The 23,151-nt window shown below is 42.4% G+C and overlaps 1 protein-coding gene across 1 annotated transcript in view; it reads right to left on the bottom strand.

Moving 5' to 3' along the window:
• Positions 1-8,597: 8,597 nt before the first annotated feature.
• calcr (calcitonin receptor) overlaps positions 8,598-23,151 on the bottom strand; it is a 77,090-nt gene continuing 62,536 nt past the window's right edge. The window contains exons 19-23 of the mRNA XM_080862620.1: positions 19,704-19,764; positions 19,467-19,533; positions 19,123-19,341; positions 18,246-18,287; positions 8,598-12,857 (exon numbers count right to left, since the gene is read on the bottom strand). Of these exons, the coding sequence (XP_080718746.1) occupies positions 12,636-12,857; positions 18,246-18,287; positions 19,123-19,341; positions 19,467-19,533; positions 19,704-19,764 (611 nt within the window). The 3' untranslated portion in view covers positions 8,598-12,635. The remainder of the gene's footprint in view (positions 12,858-18,245; positions 18,288-19,122; positions 19,342-19,466; positions 19,534-19,703; positions 19,765-23,151) is intronic.

Raw genomic sequence — 23,151 nt, 5'->3', positions numbered from 1 at the left:
ATCCTCAGCTGCCTCCCTATTCCCGCTCTACCACACCCACCCACACACGCAGGGCTTGGGGTGCAGGTATGTCACCAGGGTGCAGGGGAGGCACTCCCCCTCTCTCCCCTTCTGGCCGCCTGTGCCTCAATTTTATTCTGCAACCTAGACACCCATATTATTCACACTCTCACATAACACATACATATTGGGCCTTGGGGGTGGGCACGTTCTACAGCATCCAGAGGATGGTCAGTGTACTCCAACCCACCTCTGGCGCTGGTGCCCTACCCTCAACTTTAAATGCACATAGACACTAAGGGTTTTCAGGAGCAGCCGTGCTGCTCTCTGAGAGGAAGCAGGAACCATGCTCTCCTGTGTTTTAAATGCACTTTAGAACAGCACACAGCAACACTACATATGAGCTGGCGTTGGGAGGTTTGGAGTCTTCACTCACCCCGGTTCTGTTAGCCGTCAGGGCTGGGGGGCTGGGAGGAGGTGCTGGCCGTCAGATTTGGGGCTGGGATGCGGGACCTCCCTGCTACTGCAGATAAGGAGGTGGTCCGCTTGCGTCCACCCCAGAGAGAAGGGTTACATCTCCTGGGTCTAGGTGCGGCTTGCCCCTCTGGGGGCGGGTGTACCTGGACCTTGAATATAGAGTATGTTTGGGGAGTGTGACTGTCTGTGCAGTGTCTATTTGTGTCTGTCTACACGTTGGGTGAGTGCCGAATATTTGGTTGTGCATATGGGGTGGGAATGCACGTCTGTGTCCGCGTGTGCCTGTTCGTCTGTGTCTATATGTCAGGTTGGGTCTTAGACTCAACCTCTCTGGGTACATCTCAGGCCCTCTAAAGTACGGAGGCCTATCTCCCCTCACCACACTCCCTGCTGGTGGCTGATGCCCTCAGACGTTGGTGTGTTGGTGGTCCTTGTCAACTGGGGCTGGGCGCTCATGTATGTACCGGCTCACTCCTGGTGGCCGATTGGCGGGGCCTGGCGCCTGTGGCCCGGCTGGGCCCCTTCCGGGGGGTGGGGTGCCCTCAGGCCTCTGGGCCTGAAGCTCTGTCCTCTCTGGCACAGCTGGCTGCCGGCAGAGCCCGCGGGCATGCCACTGCAACCCCCTCTGGCCTCTGCTCCGTAGCTGCTGGGTGACCTCTCGTTTGGGGCTCTACTCAGCTCTTCCCAGGAGGGTGGCACGGTTCCCCCCCTTTTGGTGGTCCTCCTCGGGTCCTCGAATTCTGGGGCCTCTGGACATCTGGGGCCTGGATTTCCTCCATACCTGCTTCATACCCTGGGGGACGGGGCTATGGCTCCCCACACTCCCTAGCAGATCGTTACATGGAGAAACCTTTGGAATACAAGCATGCTGATCCACACAGGTGTGCACACAGGTGTACACACGGGTGTTCACAGATGCGGACTACACCTTTCTTGGCTGCTTCCTCAAAGCACGTTGTGCGTTGTCTATCTTGCGTGCTGCACAATATCGTTTAATGTTTAGTATCTACTGTTATCTACTGCTAGCTAGTTTATTTAGATGGTGCTGTTTTTTATTATGTTCCTCTTTTTTTGTTTGCTTTCTCTTCTGTTTTTCTTTTTCTCCATACAGGTGATCCAGGTGTTTTGTTTGTTTTTCTTTCTTTCTTCCCCACTTTCTCACCGTCTCTTCTCCCCTCTGGTTTTCTCTCTCTCCCTCTCTTTCTTTCATTCTTTCTCCCTGTCCTATCCCCCAGTCATGTCTGTCCCGTTTGTAGCAACTGAAAATAAAATAAATACATAATTATAATAAAGGTCAATCAAATGGACCAATATGGCAAGGCCATGATGATCCACTTGGTAAAATAAATCCGCTTGGCATCTTTCTTGGCCTTAAGACAACAATTCTGATGGCTAAAGATCCAAACGGGACACAAAAAAAAAAACAAAACAAAAACAAAAAAACTTAGTGGGGGCTGTGTGCTTTGGAGCTGGTCCTGAGCCTTTTTTCACACCTTTACTCATGTGACGACTCACATGTCAGTCAACAACATCAGGATCACCTCCAAAGGGGACAACTCCTACTAAGGGTTAAATGTTTGGGACTCTCCACCATTTGTTACTCCTCAGCTGTAACAGGCTGATAGGGTGTTGTCGTCACCCTGCGGGTAGGCAGCATAGATACTGAAGTTTGTGAACATGATAACTTGAACAGTATCTGAAAGTCATGTCTTCAAAAATAAGGGAAAAAATCCAGCAAAGATCTGATACAGGACATGAGAGTCGCATCATCAGAAATGGTCTCTGTGGAAGGATGGCTGTCGCGAAACCATTCTTAATTCTTGCCAAATTACACAACAACTGGACTGAAACTAAGTGCATGTGATTAACCCAGCTTTTAAATTTTTAGTTCAAATGGCCATCAAAATATGCAGAGGTGGTCAGGAGTTTTACTTCAGCCAGTGTTGATGCGGATTTTGTCAAAATTGATGGAATTATGAACCCAGAAAAGTGCCACCGGATTTTCAAGTGCCACACAAGCTCATCTAAAAAGGGTGTGATTAGTAACAGCTTCATTTTTTTCAGCATGTCAAAGATCCCAAACACATTGGCAGTGCAGTAAAAGCACACCTGGAGAGAAGGCACAATGAAACACACACAGAAAATGGAACAAAATCAGCCAACATCCAAAGAAGAGTTTGAATAGCCTTCAAGAAGCCTGGAGAACTATTCCTGAAGTCTACTTAAAGAAATGATAAGAAACCTCGGCTAAGAGAGTTCAGGCTGTGTTGAAGAATAAAACGAGTCATACTAAATATTGACTACCAGGGTAGTTAGACCTGTTCAAACTCTGTTATTGCATTACATATTTTATTTCTATTTAGTTGTGCACACTTCAATAAATCAATACAGCTGTGTCCGATTTTTCTAGCAAACAATAAAGAAACAACTGGTCACTCAGTTTAGATAGAACTGTAGGTCTACAAGTTGTAAATAGAGTTTGGGTGGAACGGAACAAATTTGAACTAGAGATCTGATAATACCGACTAATTTGTCACACATACACACACAGAAAGCAAACTCCAGCACAATATAGTAGAAGAGAGTCCAATAAACTACACAGCAAAGCCATATTATTTGTCAGAATTTAAAAAAATGGTCCAAAGCCTTCCAGAGGTCTGGTGCAATAACATAAAATCAGCCTCTAAGCATACCCCTAAAAAGGCATGTTTGAGCATCAATAAATGTAAAGAGGCGACTTAAAAATAAAGATTTACCTCCTTACAGTTGACTGGGAGGTGGAAATCGATTAAACTAAATTTACAGAATGAGATAAAATTCACTCATTTGTGTGCACCAGTTACCTATCATTTATTTTTTTTTATCAAAGCTAATGTTTTACTGTGTTCATGACCAACCGGTCAAACACCAGAATCTGTTGGTAAAAGTTTGACCTTCAAGTCCTCCAGGCGAGTTTGGTCATTTAATGTGACATTGAGGTTGGTTGGAGGGTTGGTGTTGCTGCTGGGTTGAGAGCAGCACAGTATGAAACCAGAAACAGGAGTGTGAGCTTTGAGAGGTACAGTGGGGCAAAAAAGTATTTAGTCAGCCACCGATTGTGCAAGTTCCCCCACCTAAAATGATGACAGAGGTCAGTAATTTGCACCAGAGGTACACTTCAACTGTGAGAGACAGAATGTGAAAAAAAAATCCATGAATTCACATGGTAGGATTTGTAAAGAATTTATTCGTAAATTAGGGTGGAAAATAAGTATTTGGTCACCTCAAACAAGGAAAATCTCTGGCTCTCACAGACCTGTAACGTCTTCTGTAAGAAGCTTTTCTGTCCCCCACTCGTTACCTGTATGAATGGCACCTGTTTGAACTCATCATCTGTATAAAAGACACCTGTCCACAGCCTCAAACAGTCAGACTCCAAACTCCGCCATGGCCAAGACCAAAGAGCTTTCGAAGGACACCAGGAAAAGTATTGTAGACCTGCACCAGACTGGGAAGAGTGAATCTACAATAGGCAAGCAGCTTGGTGTGAAAAAATCAACTGTGGGAGCAATCATCAGAAAATGGAAGACATACAAGACCACTGATAATCTCCCTCGATCTGGGGCTCCACGCAAGATCTCATCCCGTGGGGTCAAAATGATCATGAGAACGGTGAGCAAAGATCCCAGAACCACACGGGGGGACCTGGTGAATGACCTGCAGAGAGCTGGGACCAAAGTAACAAAGGTCACCATCAGTAACACACTACAACGGCAGGGAATCAAATCCCGCAGTGCCAGACGTGTTCCGCTGCTGAAGCCAGTGCATGTCCAGGCCCGTCTGAAGTTTGCCAGAGAGCACATGGATGATACAGCAGAGGATTGGGAGAATGTCATGTGGTCAGATGAAACCAAAGTAGAACTTTTTGGTATAAACTCAACTCGTCGTGTTTGGAGGAAGAAGAATACTGAGTTGCATCCCAAGAACACCATACCTACTGTGAAGCATGGGGGTGGAAACATCATGCTATGGGGCTGTTTTTCTGCCAAGGAGACAGGACGACTGATCCGTGTTAAGGACAGAATGAATGGGGCCATGTATCGAGAGATTTTGAGCCAAAACCTCCTTCCATCAGTGAGAACTTTGAAGATGAAACGAGGCTGGGTCTTCCAACGTGACAATGATCCAAAACACACCGCCCGGGCAACAAAGGAGTGGCTCCGTAAGAAGCATTTGAAAGTCCTGGAGTGGCCTAGCCAGTCTCCAGACCCCAACCCCATAGAAAATCTGTGGCGGGAGTTGAAAGTCCGTGTTGCTCGGCGACAGCCCCAAAACATCACTGCTCTCGAGAAGATCTGCATGGAGGAATGGGCCAAAATACCAGCTACTGTGTGTGCAAACCTGGTAAAGACCTATAGTAAACGTTTGACCTCTGTTATTGCCAACAAAGGTTATGTTACAAAGTATTGAGTTGTATTTTTGTTATTGACCAAATACTTATTTTCCACCCTGATTTACGAATAAATTCTTTACAAATCCTACCATGTGGATTCATGGATTTTTTTTTTCACATTCTGTTTCTCACAGTTGAAGTGTACCTCTGGTGCAAATTACTGACCTCTGTCATCATTTTAGGTGGGGGAACTTGCACAATCGGTGGCTGACTAAATACTTTTTTGCCCCACTGTAGATAAATGAAATGGCCCTCTGAGTCTTTGTGTGTAACCCAGCTGAGCTAGAGTAAAAAAAAGGCACCATTTCTTGGATATCCTTGTGCCTTCTGCTCAGTTGCTCAGCTGAATTTCTGGCCATGAAAGCAGAAAATACCCCAAACCCTGGGTGAAAGAGTGGTTCAGCATACTCAGTCAGTACACTTGAGCCGGAATGGGTGGACATTAAGAGGTCCAACGCGCGGGCAGGGAAGAAAAGTAAAAATCCTTGACAACAGTGATCGGAGCAGTTTTAGCTACATGACGGTTTTAGGCGACCTTGAAGCAAACTGGAAGCACTTTTCAAAAAGCACGGCTGGAGATTTAGATGTGGACCAGTGTCATTTCATCTTTTAACACAGCTGAGCAAAACGCTCCACATGATCACTTTTATCTACGATTAATGGGCGCACACCACATATTTTGGGATTGGTCCAGTGTACTGTGAGATTGTTGCTGTCAGGGAATGAATGGCTTGAAATAAGCAGCTGCTGACATTTTTCTGAAAGGCTCCACGTTAACCTTTTCTCCAGACGGAAGCGTCTCGCAGCAGTTTGCTGACATTCTTGCACTGTGCGGGTCTAACGAGGGGTTTTAGAGAATTTAGGAGACTTAAAGCTTATTGTGTCTTCATAATCAGTACAGTATGCATACAGTTTCAGACTTGCATTGACTGTTCAGGTAATTATTTAACGACAGTCTGCAGGTGGGTTGCTTGGCAGAAATTTAATTGCGAGTTTCTTTGTGACAAATATTTGAGCAACAAATCTGGCTGCATGTCCAGTTCATAGCTTGTGCTGCAGATGGACTCCCAGTTTTTATGGTCTTGTTTTATGGTGAAGGTAGTCGCTATTCTGCTCTGCAGCCGCCGTGAACTCAGCATAGCAGCATAGGAACAAGCGCTTCACCTTCAGCAGCTTAGAGCGGCTTCCCAGGTCAGAGAGGATCTTCACAGAGGATCTCCAGAGATGGAGATGAAGGACTGCAGTCCCTCATCAGCTGCAGTCTAAAGCCTTGATTGTACTCTGTTGCTGACATGGACACAGACAACTGGAGACAATACAACACAGCAGTCATTCCTGTAATATTTTGCTGAAGTCTTCTTGAAATCCACCTCCCTTGGGTGTGTGAGCAGTATGTGAATTTTAATGCAAATTCTTCTACGACAAGTCAGAAAAAACAAGCAGGTACGCAGACGTCCACGCAGATTCTCAGCGTCGTTATTGACTAAATGTATGTCTCACTGACCCGAGCGCGCTCTGGCAGACTCAGGTTTTATCAGATGCAGTCTAAAGCCTTATTATACTCCACTGTGGACATGGAAAGAGACAGCTGGAGACTCCACATCCTGTAATACACAAAAAGAATCACCTGATTTCAAAGGAGTATTTTTTTCAGTAATAGACATAGAAGCTTGCGGTAAATTTGAAAAATATGGTTGAATAGTTTTACATACAAAACTTCCAATCTTCATAATTGTTTGAATGAATGTGTTCCCCTCGTGAAGCACAGCTTATGTCTATTTGATAGTCCAGCTCGCTCCATACTTTTGTGAGCATGTCTGGAGTCACTCCAGCCGCTGCTTTTGTTATGCTATCTACCAGCAACAGGGTGAAACTCACAAATCCCCTCTTTCTAACAGTACATGATTTGATAATTACTGGTGAACGGCTGCAGAATTAAAGTGCTTTGAAATAGGATTATCCTTTTTGATACAGCCTGTAGAGGTCTGCTAGCAATCTGGCACCTGGAGCGCATGCGTAGTATCTAACTGTAATGCAAATTCTCCACAGACGAGTCAGCACAGTCGCAGCGTCTGATGGCCAACTTTCCATCACTCAGGCTTAAGTGGACTCTAGTGGATTTTCGGATGCAGAAAGAAAAAAGGCCTAAAAGTAAAATTATACTTCTGTGGTTACTGTGGAACTTCGTAACAAAACCCTAAACCATAACCTACGGCGAAACCAGACATGTTGCTGTCTAGAAATGTAACTGCATGTCACCGCTAACGTTAACAAGTATGAATGTGGCCATGGTGTCAGCCACCGGCGTACGCTGTATCGTAGGTTCTACATAGATTCACCACAGAAGTCTTAATGAAGCTCAAGACTGTAGAGTTAAAATTTGACCACAGATTGAGCGACTCAACCAAGAGGAACCTGAATGATAATGAGCGACGAAGCATCAGTGATCAATCCCAAAAGAAACATGAGATGGAAAGGACCAATAGCTAAACTGTCAAACTATGAGTAAGGGGACTGTCTACAAGTACTTTGGATGAATTTTTAAAAAGTAATAATAGTCTAAGATGAGATATACTTTGGGGGGCCATTAATAATCTGGCAAACCTCCCCAATAAAGTCTTTGCGAAGCACTAAAAGTAGTCTGCTAGCTAATGTTAGCCTGAAGGCTAGGATTATTGCTGTGTTGTGAAAAGCCTTTGCTTCATCTTACCTGTACTCTGAAACTATACAGAAGCTGGTTGTTTAGCAGTCAGCCTTTTAAATATCCTCTCATCAACTTCTGGCTTCTTGTAGATTCTCCTTTAATAGACGTTGTAAAAATGTTGAGTCGCTCTTTGAGTTTGCAAGCGCTTTGGGGTTTTTAAAAGTAGTTCTGTAAACCAATTATATTACTGTATATCCTGGGCCAAACACTGATTCTGACCAATGTCCAAGACTGCATTTCTCCTTAAAATGTTGGGTGAACTGTAGATTATTCATCTCAGAAACTGCTTTGGTCAGATCTCTTTTAGTTACACAGATGATTAGATGTCTCCTGGATACAGCATATCAAGTATCACTGAACTGCTGACTTATGAAGCCTTCACCACTGTGAGCAACATATCGTAATTACTTTAATATGTTATGGAGTGTACGCGGACATTCATCTTGTAGCGGATCCATGTCAGTGGATTTTTTCCTGTTACAGACATCAGATGCTTTTATGTAATTCAGGCAGAACCTTTAAAGCGCTGCCAGCACTGCCTTGAGGAATCACAAGGCAAGACACCACATGGAGCTAGACTTCCCCTGTTTTCCCTGCACACTCATTAAACAAATTCTCTCAACCCTGAAATGTTGACAGGAGAAAGTGTTGGCGAGTAAGCTGCTAAATCAACACAGAATTTCGCAGAATTGCTGGAAAACAAAGTTTGTTTCAGAAAGGTTTTAAACTCGATAATCTTACCGAATTATTTACGAAAATAACAAAACAAAGCACGCTTTTTAATCATTAAGTCATCAGACTCTGAAAATTGTCCACTTTCCGATTGTTAGCTTTCATCTTTTTCTACCTTTTACATTCACGCCACAGCTTTCTGTTTTTGCTGATTGCTCAAGAAATAGAGAGCGACACCAAATGATATGTCTCTGTTGTTGTGCTAAATGGGTGGAAGATTTAAAAAAAACAACACCAATCGTTGTGGCTTTTACAAAATACATTTTTTATCAGCTCTGAGATGATGCTAGTCCAAGCTGAGAAGGAGAAAGAGACAAACACAAGCCAAAAATAAATGAGAAGGGAGGGGGGTAACAAAAATAATCATCATAGAATTTCACAGTGCAAAAATCTATTATGTACACAGTGTTTGCTTGTATTTACATGGGCATGAACAGACATACAAAATATATAGAATCCAGAATCCACAACACTAATAATATGTCTTACAGTGTGCACAAGATCCAGGAAACATCACCATAATAAAAATGAAGAGGAAGATGTATTTCATACTAAAATAAATAATTTTTCTCTCATACTAAAACATTTGAATCAGTAAAACCTATTCTGCCATCATGATTGTCTCTCTACGGTCCTTCCTAGTTCCTTACAGCCAGCTGGTAACATAAAAGTCACTGAAATATGAAACATATCCCAATGTCTGTTTTATGCAAAGGGGTGGGGGCTGTAAGAGGATTTGACAGGTGAAGCCATGAAAAGGGACTGAATGCATTCAGCTTGTGCAGCATGCGGTTTATGTACTGTAGAGAAGCTGCGCCATTACAACTAGTAAATAGTGGCATCCCTGATTTGAGTAATTTCATCAAAATGATTTGATTTTCTGAACTGATTCATGAGTGACTCTGTGTGATTCGCTCTCAGTGGTGAGTGCTCAGATGTACTCAGATAAATCTCCTATATAGCTATGAAAATATTTTTTTTAAATAGTCTGCATTCATATGATTTTCCTCTGATTAAAGAAAGCAAATACTTACAGATTAATGAATATCAACAAGCCAATTCTTACAATCATTACAATGTACAAACTTATTCTGCATGGATACCTGTGGAGCATCTCTTATCCATAGTGACAGTGATCTCACAATGTCTATGAAGATTAGATATATTTAGAGCTTTTTCTTATTCTAATCTCTCACAGGTGGTGCCCGACAGTTGACAATGAAAAGGCAAATAAAAATTGAGCACACATTCAACAAATGCACCACGTACACATAAAATGACAGTAAAAATGTTTTCTCATTATATAAATATGTGTGTAGCCAATTTAGTTTTTAAACACCTTTGAATTGATTTTTGTGATTTCAGAATTATTAATACTGATTCTTTGTTCACAGTTGAAACTAATCTCTAAAATGATCAAAGGCATCATGTATTGAGGTTGGGATTTTAACTTGTCTGCCACCTTAGGCGTGCGACGAACATGATGACAGTGCAGAGTCAAGTGATAAAGGCTCCAGTCACACAGGCCTACAGCCTGGTCAGTGACTCCATGGCAACAAACTTGTGTTTTGGTTGCCTGTAGTTACATGCAACACACTGACTTGCCCACAAACACTCACAACTCTCTGAGCAGCAGTGAAAGTGCAAAGAGTGCGACACAACCTGGCAGCAAAGACCGTTTTCCTTCACAGTAAAAGCCTTCAGAAACATGTTGGGTGGATCGCTAACATTTACTTTGAAGGTCAACCTTCAACATCAAATTTTGATTTCATTTTAGTCACAGTCTTTTGACTAAAACATAATTTAGTTTTAGTCTAGTCGTAGTTAACTAAATGTTATAAGATTATAGTAGACTAAATCTAAGCTGGACTAAAATAAAAAGTCTAAAAGTTTGTTGAGTTGCTCCACACGGTTTACAAAACGTCTGATCTTCCTTGACATGAAATACAAAAAGTGTCCATAAGTCTACGCTTCTCTTCCTCGTCACTATCTAGTCTCCCTCCCGAAGAAAAGAAATGTAATTAGTTTTGATTGGATCTCGTTTCAGATTTTTTTTTTCTATTCTATTTCTATTCGTTGGCAAAATGTCAACATGTTTCAACATAGTTTTTGCCCTCGTACATTAGTTTTTATTTAGTTATCACCTTGTTTTTGTCAGAAAAATAAAGATAATTGACTGAGCGGAACATTCTCTGCTCTCCATCCACTTTGTCAAGTCTTATTACATTACTACTAGTTGGTGGTTTAAAAGTGAGTGTTTGTAGACAACACAGTCTGCAAATTTACAGGTGACCACAACAGTTTGATCACCACCACAGCAATCATAAGGTGCTCAGGTGCTCTTTGCATTCGATTTCACCAAGTGACAGCCAATCACTTGCTAAGCACTTGGGGAACACACACTTCCCAATCGGTGGTTGTATCACGTCCAATATGGCAGACAACTCTTGAGCAAACCTCTGTTTGAGTAATATTTTTTTAAAAAGGTTCGAGGTCTCCCCCTCCTCCAAGTACTCAGCCTTTAGTTTAAAGTACTAGATAAGTAAATGTGTTTACATGTTAAAAGATGTACATCTTTATTTTGGAGAAATCAGCATGAGCGCCAGCGAGAACAACTCACGCTGACGCACTGCTGAATTTCTGCTTACTAAAAGTGCAAAAGATACCGAGTATCACCAGCTTTATTATATAAGATGTTACTTCTACATGCCTTTTACCAAGAATTTAGCTCAACTTGGAACGCTTTTCCATTTTGACAATGTAAGCAAAGAGAAGTTGCTGCTAAGGAGGCAAAAACAAATCACAGTAATGTGAGCAGCCAGAGGATTTAATAGCCATTGGCTACATGCTCTAGAAATATAAATGTTTTGATCTGGTGGAACTGAAATGTCTCTTATTGGACATGCAGTTTAAAAAATGACCAGATTTGAAGGACCTTGCACAGATAAATGCAAGACACAGCATTTACTAAGGTTTCAACAAACCCTTAACCAAGCCTAATAAAGAAAAGGCAGAGGAGTAATAGGAACGTGTTTAGGACCACTGATGGATGAGTTTAAACATCATGTTTGTGCAAGACCGTGACAAAGACGCGAACATGCATTTAAGACATCGGTAGGTTTAGTGTGCGCATACAGTTTGGATTTGATCTTTAGCGAGCCTTTCTCTTTTCCCAGATAAGAGCAGGTGACAGATTAGAGACATCATGAGCTCACAAAGGATGGCTGAGGATAAATTAGAATCATTGGCAGAGCTGACTGAATCATAACTCAGAACACAGTGGATCAACTCCGGTGGCTCTTCGGCCTCAACAGAACGGTTTTATTTTTAGCTTTGAAGTATTTCGTGTGTGTGCATTTTTGCGTCACAGCCCTGTGAGCTTCAGCATCGGCACAAATACAGCAACTGCATAACAACAAAGCAGTCAGGAATGCAGCATCACGGGACATTTACTGAGCACGTACTAGGGAATCGGCAAGGATAAAACATTGATAGAAAGTGTGGGTGGGGGGGAAACAAAAATCTTTTTAAAACATTTAAAACACTTTTTTTTTAAATGAAACATGGTGAACATACATTATGTACACAATTCCAGAGGTTGGAGCGGAGAGGGTCTTCTGAAAGTTGACCTCTTTCATGGCACATTTGATCAGGTCGATGAGGTTTGCTGACGTTTGCGTGTGTGTTTGCGTCCGTGTCTTTTGCTTTATGGCACCTGTGCTTAGCTGGACATAGTACGCCCCCCCGCGGTCGTGACCACCAAACAGTACCCTTTGGTATAGGTGAGGTTAGGAATGATTGGTTCGTCTACTTCTCTTTGATAGTCATCATCAACACCATTGCAGTCATTATTCACCTCTACATCATCGCTGTCACCTTCAGCACCGTCAGGAAAAGAAAGAAAACTTTGCTATCCTCACACAGTCACAGTTATTTCCACACTAGTGCAAGCCTCCATCACTGCGAGCGGGCACACGCAGTTTAGCAGCTTTAGGAAGTTGACACATGTCAAAAGCAGCTCTCCTTACGTCACAAGTTCTCAACATCAAAGTTCTGAAAAAGCAGCTGCAACAGCAATGTAAAGTAAAGTGTCAGCCTTGTAGCTAATCCACGTCAATGAGCTTTTTGTTTTCAGGCCTCTATCATCCTCCTGAGCTGAGCAAACCCCGGAGATTTAATCGCTGAGATATGGCAGGTGAACTGAATTCATTTTCTTCTTTTTGCTGTACGTTTACTTTGTTGCTCGTCCTCGGCTTTTTCCACCGCTACGCATTTTATCCTCGGCGTTACTCAAGCGTACGTGTCTCCCGACTTTAGCGCCACCAGCTCAGAGTCCTCCGTGTGGCTCCCGTTCAAGTGTTCGGTGTTACAGTCGTGATGGTACATGAAGGCGGGTACCTCGGTGATGGAGGTAGCTGTGTAGGACGTGGAGCGCATCGAGCAGTGGTCCTTTCGTCTCTGACCCCACTGGGTTTTATACTGCATCCACTGTCTCTTCACAGCTGCCTGCACCTGGATGTCACACAAGCACATAAAAAAGGTAGTTTAGTGTCTCATATCTACAAATGCAGCCTTAATAATAATATTTTACATCTAATTTAATTATTTGACTTCACTGCTAGCTTTGTTTTTGTGTTTTGAGTTGGAGAAGTTTGTGACAACACTGATCCAACTGACAATGATCTTAACTGATGTGCATGTTATTACTGCAGCATGTGTGGGCCACTCAAATTTCAATCACATTAGCAGATGACAGCTATAAAATGTAAATATCCATTTTTGGGGGGCGGGGGTGGCCAGGTTGTGCATGTGGCCAGATCATCTCACTATAAAAAGAGATAAATACACAAGGTTTATCTTTCTAGTACTGGGCAGGAACCCCATTTGCTTCAGAACTGCCTTAATTTGTCGTGGCATACAGTCAACCTGGGGCTGGGAACATTCCTCTGAGCTTTTTTGATGAGTGAGTGAACTTATTGTCATGTTCAAGATACCAGTTTGTGATTAACTGACATTTGTGACATGGTACATTATCCTTAACAACCATCAGAAGATGGGGTACGCTGCTGACATGGTCAGCAACACTACTCAGAAAGGCGGTGGCATTTAAACAGTGCTCAGCTGGTAGTAAGGGGGCCTAGCAGCCTGAACTATTGATACAAGGCATGATCAATGCATCATTGTTGTTTACACCAAAGTCTGAGCTTACTATCCAAATACTGCAGCAAAAATCGACACTCAGCCAACATGTTTCCAATTTTTTGTCTGTTGTCCAATTTTGGTGATCTTGCACAAATTGTAGCATTGGTTTCTTCTTCCTATCTGACAGGAGCATGGTCTAGCTAAGACATCTTGCATGTTCTACTTTGGTCATTGAAGCACATCTACCTCAAGTATCAGCATTTTGTGCTTTCAGAGATGCTCTTATGCATACCTTGGTTGTAACTCTGACCAGTCTCCTCTAATCTGACATCAACAAGGCATGTGTTCGCCGGGTATTTCCTCATTTCAGGCCCATTCTCTATAAACCTAGAGATGGTTTGTAGGAAACTCCTAGTAGACAAGCAATGATGATGCAGTGACAATGATGCCACATTAAAAGTCACTTAAATTACGTTTTTCCCCATTCTGATGCTCAATTTAAAATTTGGGAGGTTGTCTAGACCGTGTCTAAATACTGATTAGATATATGCAGCAACAAGCAGCTGAACAGGTGTACATAATGAAGTGATCTATAACCATGTTATAAATAAACTTACTTCCACACATTTCACCTACTAAATCTAACAACAGTCAAATGGCATCTTTCCACCGATGCCATTCAAAGGTATGAAAACATGACCATGATTATCCCAAAGGGTACATACAATTTTCTCTTTCTGGCATCCTGACTAAAAAACAAAGTGCACAACTTCTTTCTCTTCAGGCTTTGCACCAATTAAATGATCAGAATATGACTGTAGTGATTATATAAGCAGCAAATCTTCCAGCACTTTTTGAATAGGCATGTTGACAACCATTGTTATCTTGCTGCAACCATTTGACGCATTAAACACATTAATTTACTGTGAACCAAATCCATTTGTGTCATCACAAAATCCATTACTACCCTCGTGACTTATAGCACGTAACCCTTCATAATCCTTCTATTTAAGCCTTAATGCGATCATTAGTCACAGCGTTACATGCAGAAACTTCAATCAATCTCGCCCCAGTCCAAAATTCAGCAGTGCTTTTCCCTGTCAGCTTGCTTGAGAATCGTGTGTCTGATATGTCTTAGAAACTATGAGGTAATTGAAATAACAAGGAAATATGGAACTATTTTTTTGTCAATAGAGTCTTCCTGCGTGTTCCTTTACAATAACAATCACAAATAATTCAAACTTTTCAGGCAGCAGCCCTGCAGACTGGCCGCTGGCGCTGCATCTGAACAAACAACAGCAACTCTTTGTCATGGTGCTGGGTCGTTGACCCAGCGTTTTGTGTTTTCTGATTATTTTCCTCTGTTCTAGTTATTCTGTGTCCTCCCCCCTTGTGTCCGGTTCGGGTTCTAGATTTCCTGTTTTGTTCTGAAGGTCTCTGTCTGTTGTCATTGTGTTCAGCTTGTCTCCTCCGGTCATCATGTGTATTGGGTTCAGCTGTTCTTCCCTCCTGTGTGTGTGATTACCCGATTACCTTGTGTGTGTATATTTAGTGGGTGTCGGTCTGTGTTCGTTGTCGGCTCGTCTGCATTCTATGGTGTTTCGTTCCTGTCTCTGCGTCTCTCTGCCCCGCACCCCTTTTGTATGCTCTCAGGTTTGTCATTTAGTTCTCCCAGTTTAGGTTTCTTCAGTTGTTTTGTCATGCCTCACTGCCTGTTTTTGCCACTCCACCACTTGTAAATAAACGTCACTCGAATCATCAGTCACTGCCGCATTTTGGGTCCTCCTTTTCCTCCAACACCACACGGCTCACCCCGCCAGCCGTGACACTCTTCGTGGAAACCAATATTAGCGTCACACTACATGAATGCTAAGTTGTCTACAGCATATGGTAGAAATCTTTCTTCTTCCCAAAACACAAACTACTAACGGTGCAAAGGTAATCATTTTATTCAGTCATGTCTTAATACCACTGTAATTACTGTGGGTACATTAACACAGAATGATTTAATGATATAAATTATGGCACTAATTGTCATTCTGAGACAAATGAGCATCTGAGTCTTACAGCTTCATGCTGAACGTCGTGCTTGGTGTCACAAATACAGTTTGAAAGCTGTTTGTCTCACTGACCTAACCTCACAATGGGGCTATTGAACAAACAAGGCAGGTCTTTGTAGTTTGGCCTTGAAATAAAAAAAAAGAAAGAATTGAACTCAGCCCAGGAAACCCGTGTCCTGATTAAGAGAGCATGAATTGGCCATTATGCCGGTGAAGCAAACAAACCACTGCATTCCCTTGTGACAGTTCGTGTGTTCACCCTTTACATGTATGCCCTATGCATTGATTGTGTTTGACAAATTGTTTGCATCCTTTACGGTGATGAGACTGCTTTCTGTCTGCTCATGTACGAGTTAATAAGTGACATATTTTCCAAGCTGGATGCATAAAACAGAGCTTGACAGTGGGTTGCTAGGTCCTCTTTGCCAAACACCTCATGCTAAGTGCTCTAACACTTAGCGTGGACATTGTGCTGTGGAATGCGTGCGGTTGGCGTAGGGCTGCGTGAGTCACAAAAACACCACGATGAGAGTTTTGTTTTTTTGCCTTCTCAGGGTTGTTGCTTGTTATACAAACTCAAGCAACTCTGGAAAAGCACCTTTCTCTGGGACACCAAAGCCTCTTGTAGCTAAAGTCATCATTGTAAAAATCAGATTTTGTTGGAGATGAAAACAATTATTTTAAGAAATATCAAGATCCTAAATTCCCATAGTATTTTCCATTTATCCTTATCAGGGTCGCGGGGGAGTGCTGGAGCCTATCCCAGCTACCATAGGGCGAGAGTCAGGGAATACCCTGAACAGGTTGGCAGTCAACCGTTCGCTCTCACATTCAGACCTATGGGTAAATTATATTCAACAATTAACCTGACCCCACTAATTGGATGTCTGTGTACTGTGGGTGGAGTATTTTTTTCATTGTGAAATGGAGAAGAAGAAGAATTGTACAGTAAAATTCTTAGTGCTTCTGCACACAGACATCATTTGCTTTGCATTCTGAAGGACTGCATGAGGGCAGAGCCTGCACAGCAAATGGTTGCTCTTAATGACATCCCTCACAGTATGGGACCGTACAGTAGGTTCTGGCTAGAAATAGGACCCTGGCCAAAACTATTTTCATGGTGTGAAGTGATAAGCACAGGAGACCAATCCATACAAATTTATTTCACTTGGCTTTAATGTTTTCCATAGTTTGTGCATCTCTGCAGTATTTTCCACTATTGCAACAAAACACCTCATAAAAAAGCATCAATATTTGTTTGGGGAACACAATTTACAGCATAAATATTTCTTAATTAAACGCCTTAATTAAATATTACAGATAATAGCAATTAAATAGTTGTTTAATTGCTTGATGTCTACGCGCCATTTACACACTGGTGTGGACTAGCAAAATGCCTGAAATGTGTCCTCTAATGTTACAACCCTTGTGGAGACTTGAGCTTGAAAGCATCTTTCACACATTGAGTCTGGAGAGCTGTGAGGTCTTCACAGAATTATTAACCTGAGGTCTGCGTTTAATGCAACTCCAGCTCATCGGTTTGGTGAAGCATTTGAATCAAGTTAAGGATGCTGCTGTCAGACAGCTGCAGACAGGCTTAGAAAGGCTGACAGGAGAACGAAGAAAGAAGAGTCAATATTCAGCTGAGCTTGGAAACCACACAGTCATTTATAAAGTGTGTCTTACTCCTCGCCTGACATGACCCTTCTGCTTTTACTGTTGTAGCACCAGACTGGTCTCAGAAGAGGAAAAAGCGGAGGGATGTTTTATAACCTGCTACATTTGGAATTTGGAGAGATCTCTGCGAAGCTACAGCTATTTTACCCACGTACTCAAGGCCAAAACCAAAACTATGAGTCTGTGTTTGGTATTCATGGGTCACTTCTCGATACAGATGGAAGAGATCTGACCTGAAAACAAATTTTGAAAATGTTTTACCTGATGCAGTCTGATGTGTCATGCATAATGTCATAAGGGATGAGCGGTTTTATTACACAATCACTGAAAAGCTCCCAGAGTAACATGTGCAGGTTGACCTTTCCAAAAGGCCAATTGCTCAATCAAAACTACGCTATTATGATGTCAAACATGGCACAGGGGTACAATATTTTTTAAAGGAACTCTCAGATATTTGGGGGATTATTCACTTTCTTGCCAGAAGTAAACCGCTATGATTGATACCACGCTTAAATAAAAATATGATACTCATAATCAGGCATGTTAGCTTAGCTACACGTAGCGACTAAAGACTAAGACAAGCTTCGTCCTGGGGCTAATTTCCCTTTGTTTCCGCTAAAGCTAATTTATTAATTACTTACTGATTAAAGTGAACCAATTGTGTCAGACACACAGCGGGTTGCGAGCACAACAGCCCCACCACCTTTTCAAAACTTGTTTTTGGAAGGGCTAGCATATAAGAAGAAAACTGGCTCAGAGAGAGAGGGAAGAAAGGAGCTAATGCAGCTTGTTTCAGATACTGGGAAACCCAGAGAGCAGTAAAATAGGCGAGTATAAAATAAATAAAAATGATTTTGAACTGTAAATCTTGCAACACTACTCTAGTAGGATCCAAAAATAGAAATATGGAATTGGAAATGAGCATCGTAAGCTCCCCTTACTGCCTTCTTACACCTAGCAACAAATGACACGCGAGCAGCGCTAATGTTAGCTAATGAGCTAACTAAATGACAGCCCTTACCTCCCCATTGAAGAAGCAGAATATGGTTGACACCAGCAAACCCTGAAACAAAGATGGAAAAAGGAGATAATCTTTTCTTTTCTAGTAAATTCAGTTTGCTTTTTTACATCTAAAAAAAAATCACAACAGAAGTAGTCTCAGACAGTGCAGCCATCTGCCGAACCATTGGAGGAAGGAATTGCTTAGACACATGATTTATTTATTTATTTATTTTTTACAGGGTGTGACTTTATAGAAGTGAGACGGGAAAGCAACTTTTAAAGAGAGAATACAAAGAAATATTGGGGCAACAACAGAATTATCTAATGGGCCATAAATATTTCATGGATTGTTTAACTCTTTCCCCTGTGAATGCCTACCAGGGTCAACCCTCATTTCTTTTTCCTGAACTGAGCGGCTTCTGTCGTATTTCACGCCCACCTCCTTCAAATGTCGTCTTTATGGGGGAAGGAGTAAATTAAGAATCTTCTAAAACATAAAACAAAGCTATGGTTGAACCCAAATGTTTTTTTAAGGGAGTCACATGAATAGATAATAACAACCACAGGGCAGAGAACGATGTTTTTAAGGGCGTAAAAGTTCAGTCATGCAAAATTAAAAATCAGCATCGTGAGCCTGGGGAGCCCAAGGGTACGGACAAATCTAGGTTGTACACTGTCTCAGTTTTGCACTAAGGTTTCCGTATAAAGTAAAGCTCATGCTAAGCATATTTATTGCAATAATTTAATTGCTTTTTTCCAAGGTCATTATGATTTAAGCCCGAGGTGCAAAACGGCTGAATCCCCAGGGCAGTGAAGCTGCACTAGCCTCCTTTTTCAAGTCGTTGTTAGATTACTCTAAACTGAGCTCCTGTGTGTTTGCTGCAGCTCGTGCCTACCTGGTAATGCATGAGTATGTGCATTATGTACTCGTAGACTTCACCAGCCAGCCGGTTCTCCGGCCTCCAGGGAATGATGACAAACTGTATTCCCAGCAGGGGAACCAGGATCAGGGTGGCTCTCACTGCCTTCATGTACATGTTGGACTCTGCCCGGTGCGTATCTCGCAACTTGGTAACCAAAACTCTGATAATATTTAGCAGGAAAAAGAGATTGACCTACAGAAAAAGAAAAAACAAATCATGAATTAAACTCTAAATGAATACAAAAATATAAAGACTCATCATGTAAAATTAGTTTTTCGTGCTTTTTCTGTGCGGAAACAGTGGATTAGCAGACTTACAAGAAGTGCTGCCACTATAGGGCCGTGGATGGCGTAGAGCAGATGGGTCTCCACACTCATCCAACAGCTACAGAAGGAAAAACATATCAGTCAGTGCTGTCAGCCTCCCAAAATACACATGCGTGCACACACATATGAAAACACGCGCGCCTGCACGCTCTCACTCTACCGCACACAGCCCAGCGCAAATGTAAACATCTTCTGTTTATTTGCCGAGGTTTCTGGAACATTACTCACTTGTCGTCAAAATACTTTTTCCTTGCCACGGCGTGGATGGATACAGGCACTAGAGGAAAACCTTGGAGAGGAAAAGATGGGAGACATATGAGGTCTTGAGTGAGTTTTGTGAAATTGCATTTGTCATTAACACAACTGTGAAAGCGTGGTTTAGCTTTGTTTGTTGGTCTAATGAAACTTTCCTTGGAAAGCTGGGTCCTCCTTATTTCTGCAAACTCTCCTGCGACAGCTTTATTGTTGCACCGCTAACAACAAAGACAACACTACCACACAGTTAATTTTCTGTTACTTTTCCCTCTAATTTGACATTGTGTAGGTAAACACCCACTAGACACTGGGCACAGATTTTTCATCTTTTCCTCTGGATATAAACACAAAACTCCATGTAGGGTCCATTTTCAATGAGGCCCTGCAGTGTGCTGGCCACAGATGGATCTGACAAGCTGGCCTCCCTCCATCCATCCACACACACACACACACACACACACACACACACACACACACACACACACACACACACACACACACACACACACACACACACACACAGCAAAGACTCTACTCAAGGTTATCCCAACATTTTTAATGATGATCATCCATCCAGTTCCATTGCCTGCTTTTTTTTTTTTTTTTTTTTTTTTTGACAGACTGTGTTATTCCTGTTTGGAGCAGTGTGGAAAACAAGACAGGAGCAGCACCAAGCGACAGGAGGGCCAATAAAGCTGTCAGCATGTCCACAATGAAATACCTTTATCCAAGACCATGATTTCTTGCTTTCACATTCAGATATTACAATGCAAACTCTGCCCTCTGATCAAACAGACGACTGCTCGCGAGCATATTTGCTCTGCGCTTGCTCAGATCTACGATATACTGCTGCTTGCACAGATTTCCTGTGATCCAGTCTAATCCACCTTCTTGCATGAAAGGTGCTTGTTTGTTTATCAAACTTCTGGGTCCCAGTCACTACCTCTGCTCACTTTGTAAATTTAATAAAGTGACAGCCAGCTTAAGGGAAAAATAAATCAGCCAGCCTGCCAGTCAGTTCATTGTTTTATTCATTTGTCACTAGCAGTCTTGCTCATCTAATGAAAAGCTTGATTTAGTACATACAATAAGCCTACTATAGTGTGTTCTTCTAAATCAGCGGTCCCCAGCCTTTTTTGCGCTATGCACCGGTTTAATGTCAGACAATATTTTCACGGATGTGTCGCGGATAAATACAACAAAATAAAATGATACGACCAAGACAAAAATGGTGGTATTTTGTAAATATAATAATAAACGTGAATTCAGTGTGTAATTGTATAACTTTGTTAACAGCGTCCTCCTGAAATGCGCCAACAACATTGAGAGTAACGTCCTCCTCTCTGCCCCTTAACGCTTAACGTGTAAATATTTATTTCAAAATAAGACAGACAACTACAAACACCAAGTTGACGATAAAAACCATGAAACCATAAATTTCACACCCAAGCCTCAACTCTTGCGGCCCAGAACCAGTCCATGACCCGGCGGTTGGGGACCGCTCTTCTAAAACATATGGTGCATGCATGTACAGTGGGGCAAAAAAGTATTTAGTCAGCCACCGATTGTGCAAGTTCCCCACCTAAAATGATGACAGAGGTCAGTAATTTGCACCAGAGGTACACTTCAACTGTGAGAGACAGAATGTGAAAAAAAAATCCATGAATCCACATGGTAGGATTTGTAAAGAATTTATTTGTAAATCAGGGTGGAAAATAAGTATTTGGTCAATAACAAAAATACAACTCAATACTTTGTAACATAACCTTTGTTGGCAATAACAGAGGTCAAACGTTTACTATAGGTCTTTACCAGGTTTGCACACACAGTAGCTGGTATTTTGGCCCATTCCTCCATGCAGATCTTCTCGAGAGCAGTGATGTTTTGGGGCTGTCGCCGAGCAACACGGACTTTCAACTCCCGCCACAGATTTTCTATGGGGTTGAGGTCTGGAGACTGGCTAGGCCACTCCAGGACTTTCAAATGCTTCTTACGGAGCCACTCCTTTGTTGCCCGGGCGGTGTGTTTTGGATCATTGTCATGTTGGAAGACCCAGCCTCGTTTCATCTTCAAAGTTCTCACTGATGGAAGGAGGTTTTGGCTCAAAATCTCACGATACATGGCCCCATTCATTCTGTCCTTAACACGGATCAGTCGTCCTGTCCCCTTGGCAGAAAAACAGCCCCATAGCATGATGTTTCCACCCCCATGCTTCACAGTAGGTATGGTGTTCTTGGGATGCAACTCAGTATTCTTCTTCCTCCAAACACGACGAGTTGAGTTTATACCAAAAAGTTCTACTTTGGTTTCATCTGACCACATGACATTCTCCCAATCCTCTGCTGTATCATCCATGTGCTCTCTGGCAAACTTCAGACGGGCCTGGACATGCACTGGCTTCAGCAGCGGAACACGTCTGGCACTGCGGGATTTGATTCCCTGCCGTTGTAGTGTGTTACTGATGGTGACCTTTGTTACTTTGGTCCCAGCTCTCTGCAGGTCATTCACCAGGTCCCCCCGTGTGGTTCTGGGATCTTTGCTCACCGTTCTCATGATCATTTTGACCCCACGGGATGAGATCTTGCGTGGAGCCCCAGATCGTGGGAGATTATCAGTGGTCTTGTATGTCTTCCATTTTCTGATGATTGCTCCCACAGTTGATTTTTTCACACCAAGCTGCTTGCCTATTGTAGATTCACTCTTCCCAGTCTGGTGCAGGTCTACAATACTTTTCCTGGTGTCCTTCGAAAGCTCTTTGGTCTTGGCCATGGCGGCGTTTGGAGTCTGACTGTTTGAGGCTGTGGACAGGTGTCTTTTATACAGATGATGAGTTCAAACAGGTGCCATTCATACAGGTAACGAGTGGGGGACAGAAAAGCTTCTCACAGAAGACGTTACAGGTCTGTGAGAGCCAGAGATTTTCCTTGTTTGAGGTGACCAAATACTTATTTTCCACCCTAATTTACGAATAAATTCTTTACAAATACTACCATGTGAATTCATGGATTTTTTTTTCACATTCTGTCTCTCACAGTTGAAGTGTACCTCTGGTGCAAATTACTGACCTCTGTCATCATTTTAAGTGGGGGAACTTGCACAATCGGTGGCTGACTAAATACTTTTTTGCCCCACTGTATATAAAATCGTGACTGTACAAAAGGAAGGCACAAATTTCTAAGTCAGAAAATATCTGAAAATATCTGTTCCTAAAGGACTCTCACAGAATTAAAGCACATGTACTCATAAATGGGGGAAAGTACAATGTCATTGGTCAACACCATATCTAAGACTTGAAAGGACAGTAGATGTAAGTAGGAAATGTGAGAACAAAGAGCTGGGGAACGGCATACGGCGAACTGTCTCCTTTTTGGAATCCCCACCACCACCACCGCAGGGTTATCAGCTCATACATAAAGATGCA

The sequence above is a fragment of the Rhamphochromis sp. 'chilingali' genome, assembly GCF_963969265.1.
Source record: "Rhamphochromis sp. 'chilingali' genome assembly, chromosome: 17".
In the NCBI taxonomy this organism is placed as follows: Eukaryota; Metazoa; Chordata; class Actinopteri; order Cichliformes; family Cichlidae; genus Rhamphochromis; species Rhamphochromis sp. 'chilingali'.
This window is presented reverse-complemented; position numbering and strand designations above follow the sequence as displayed.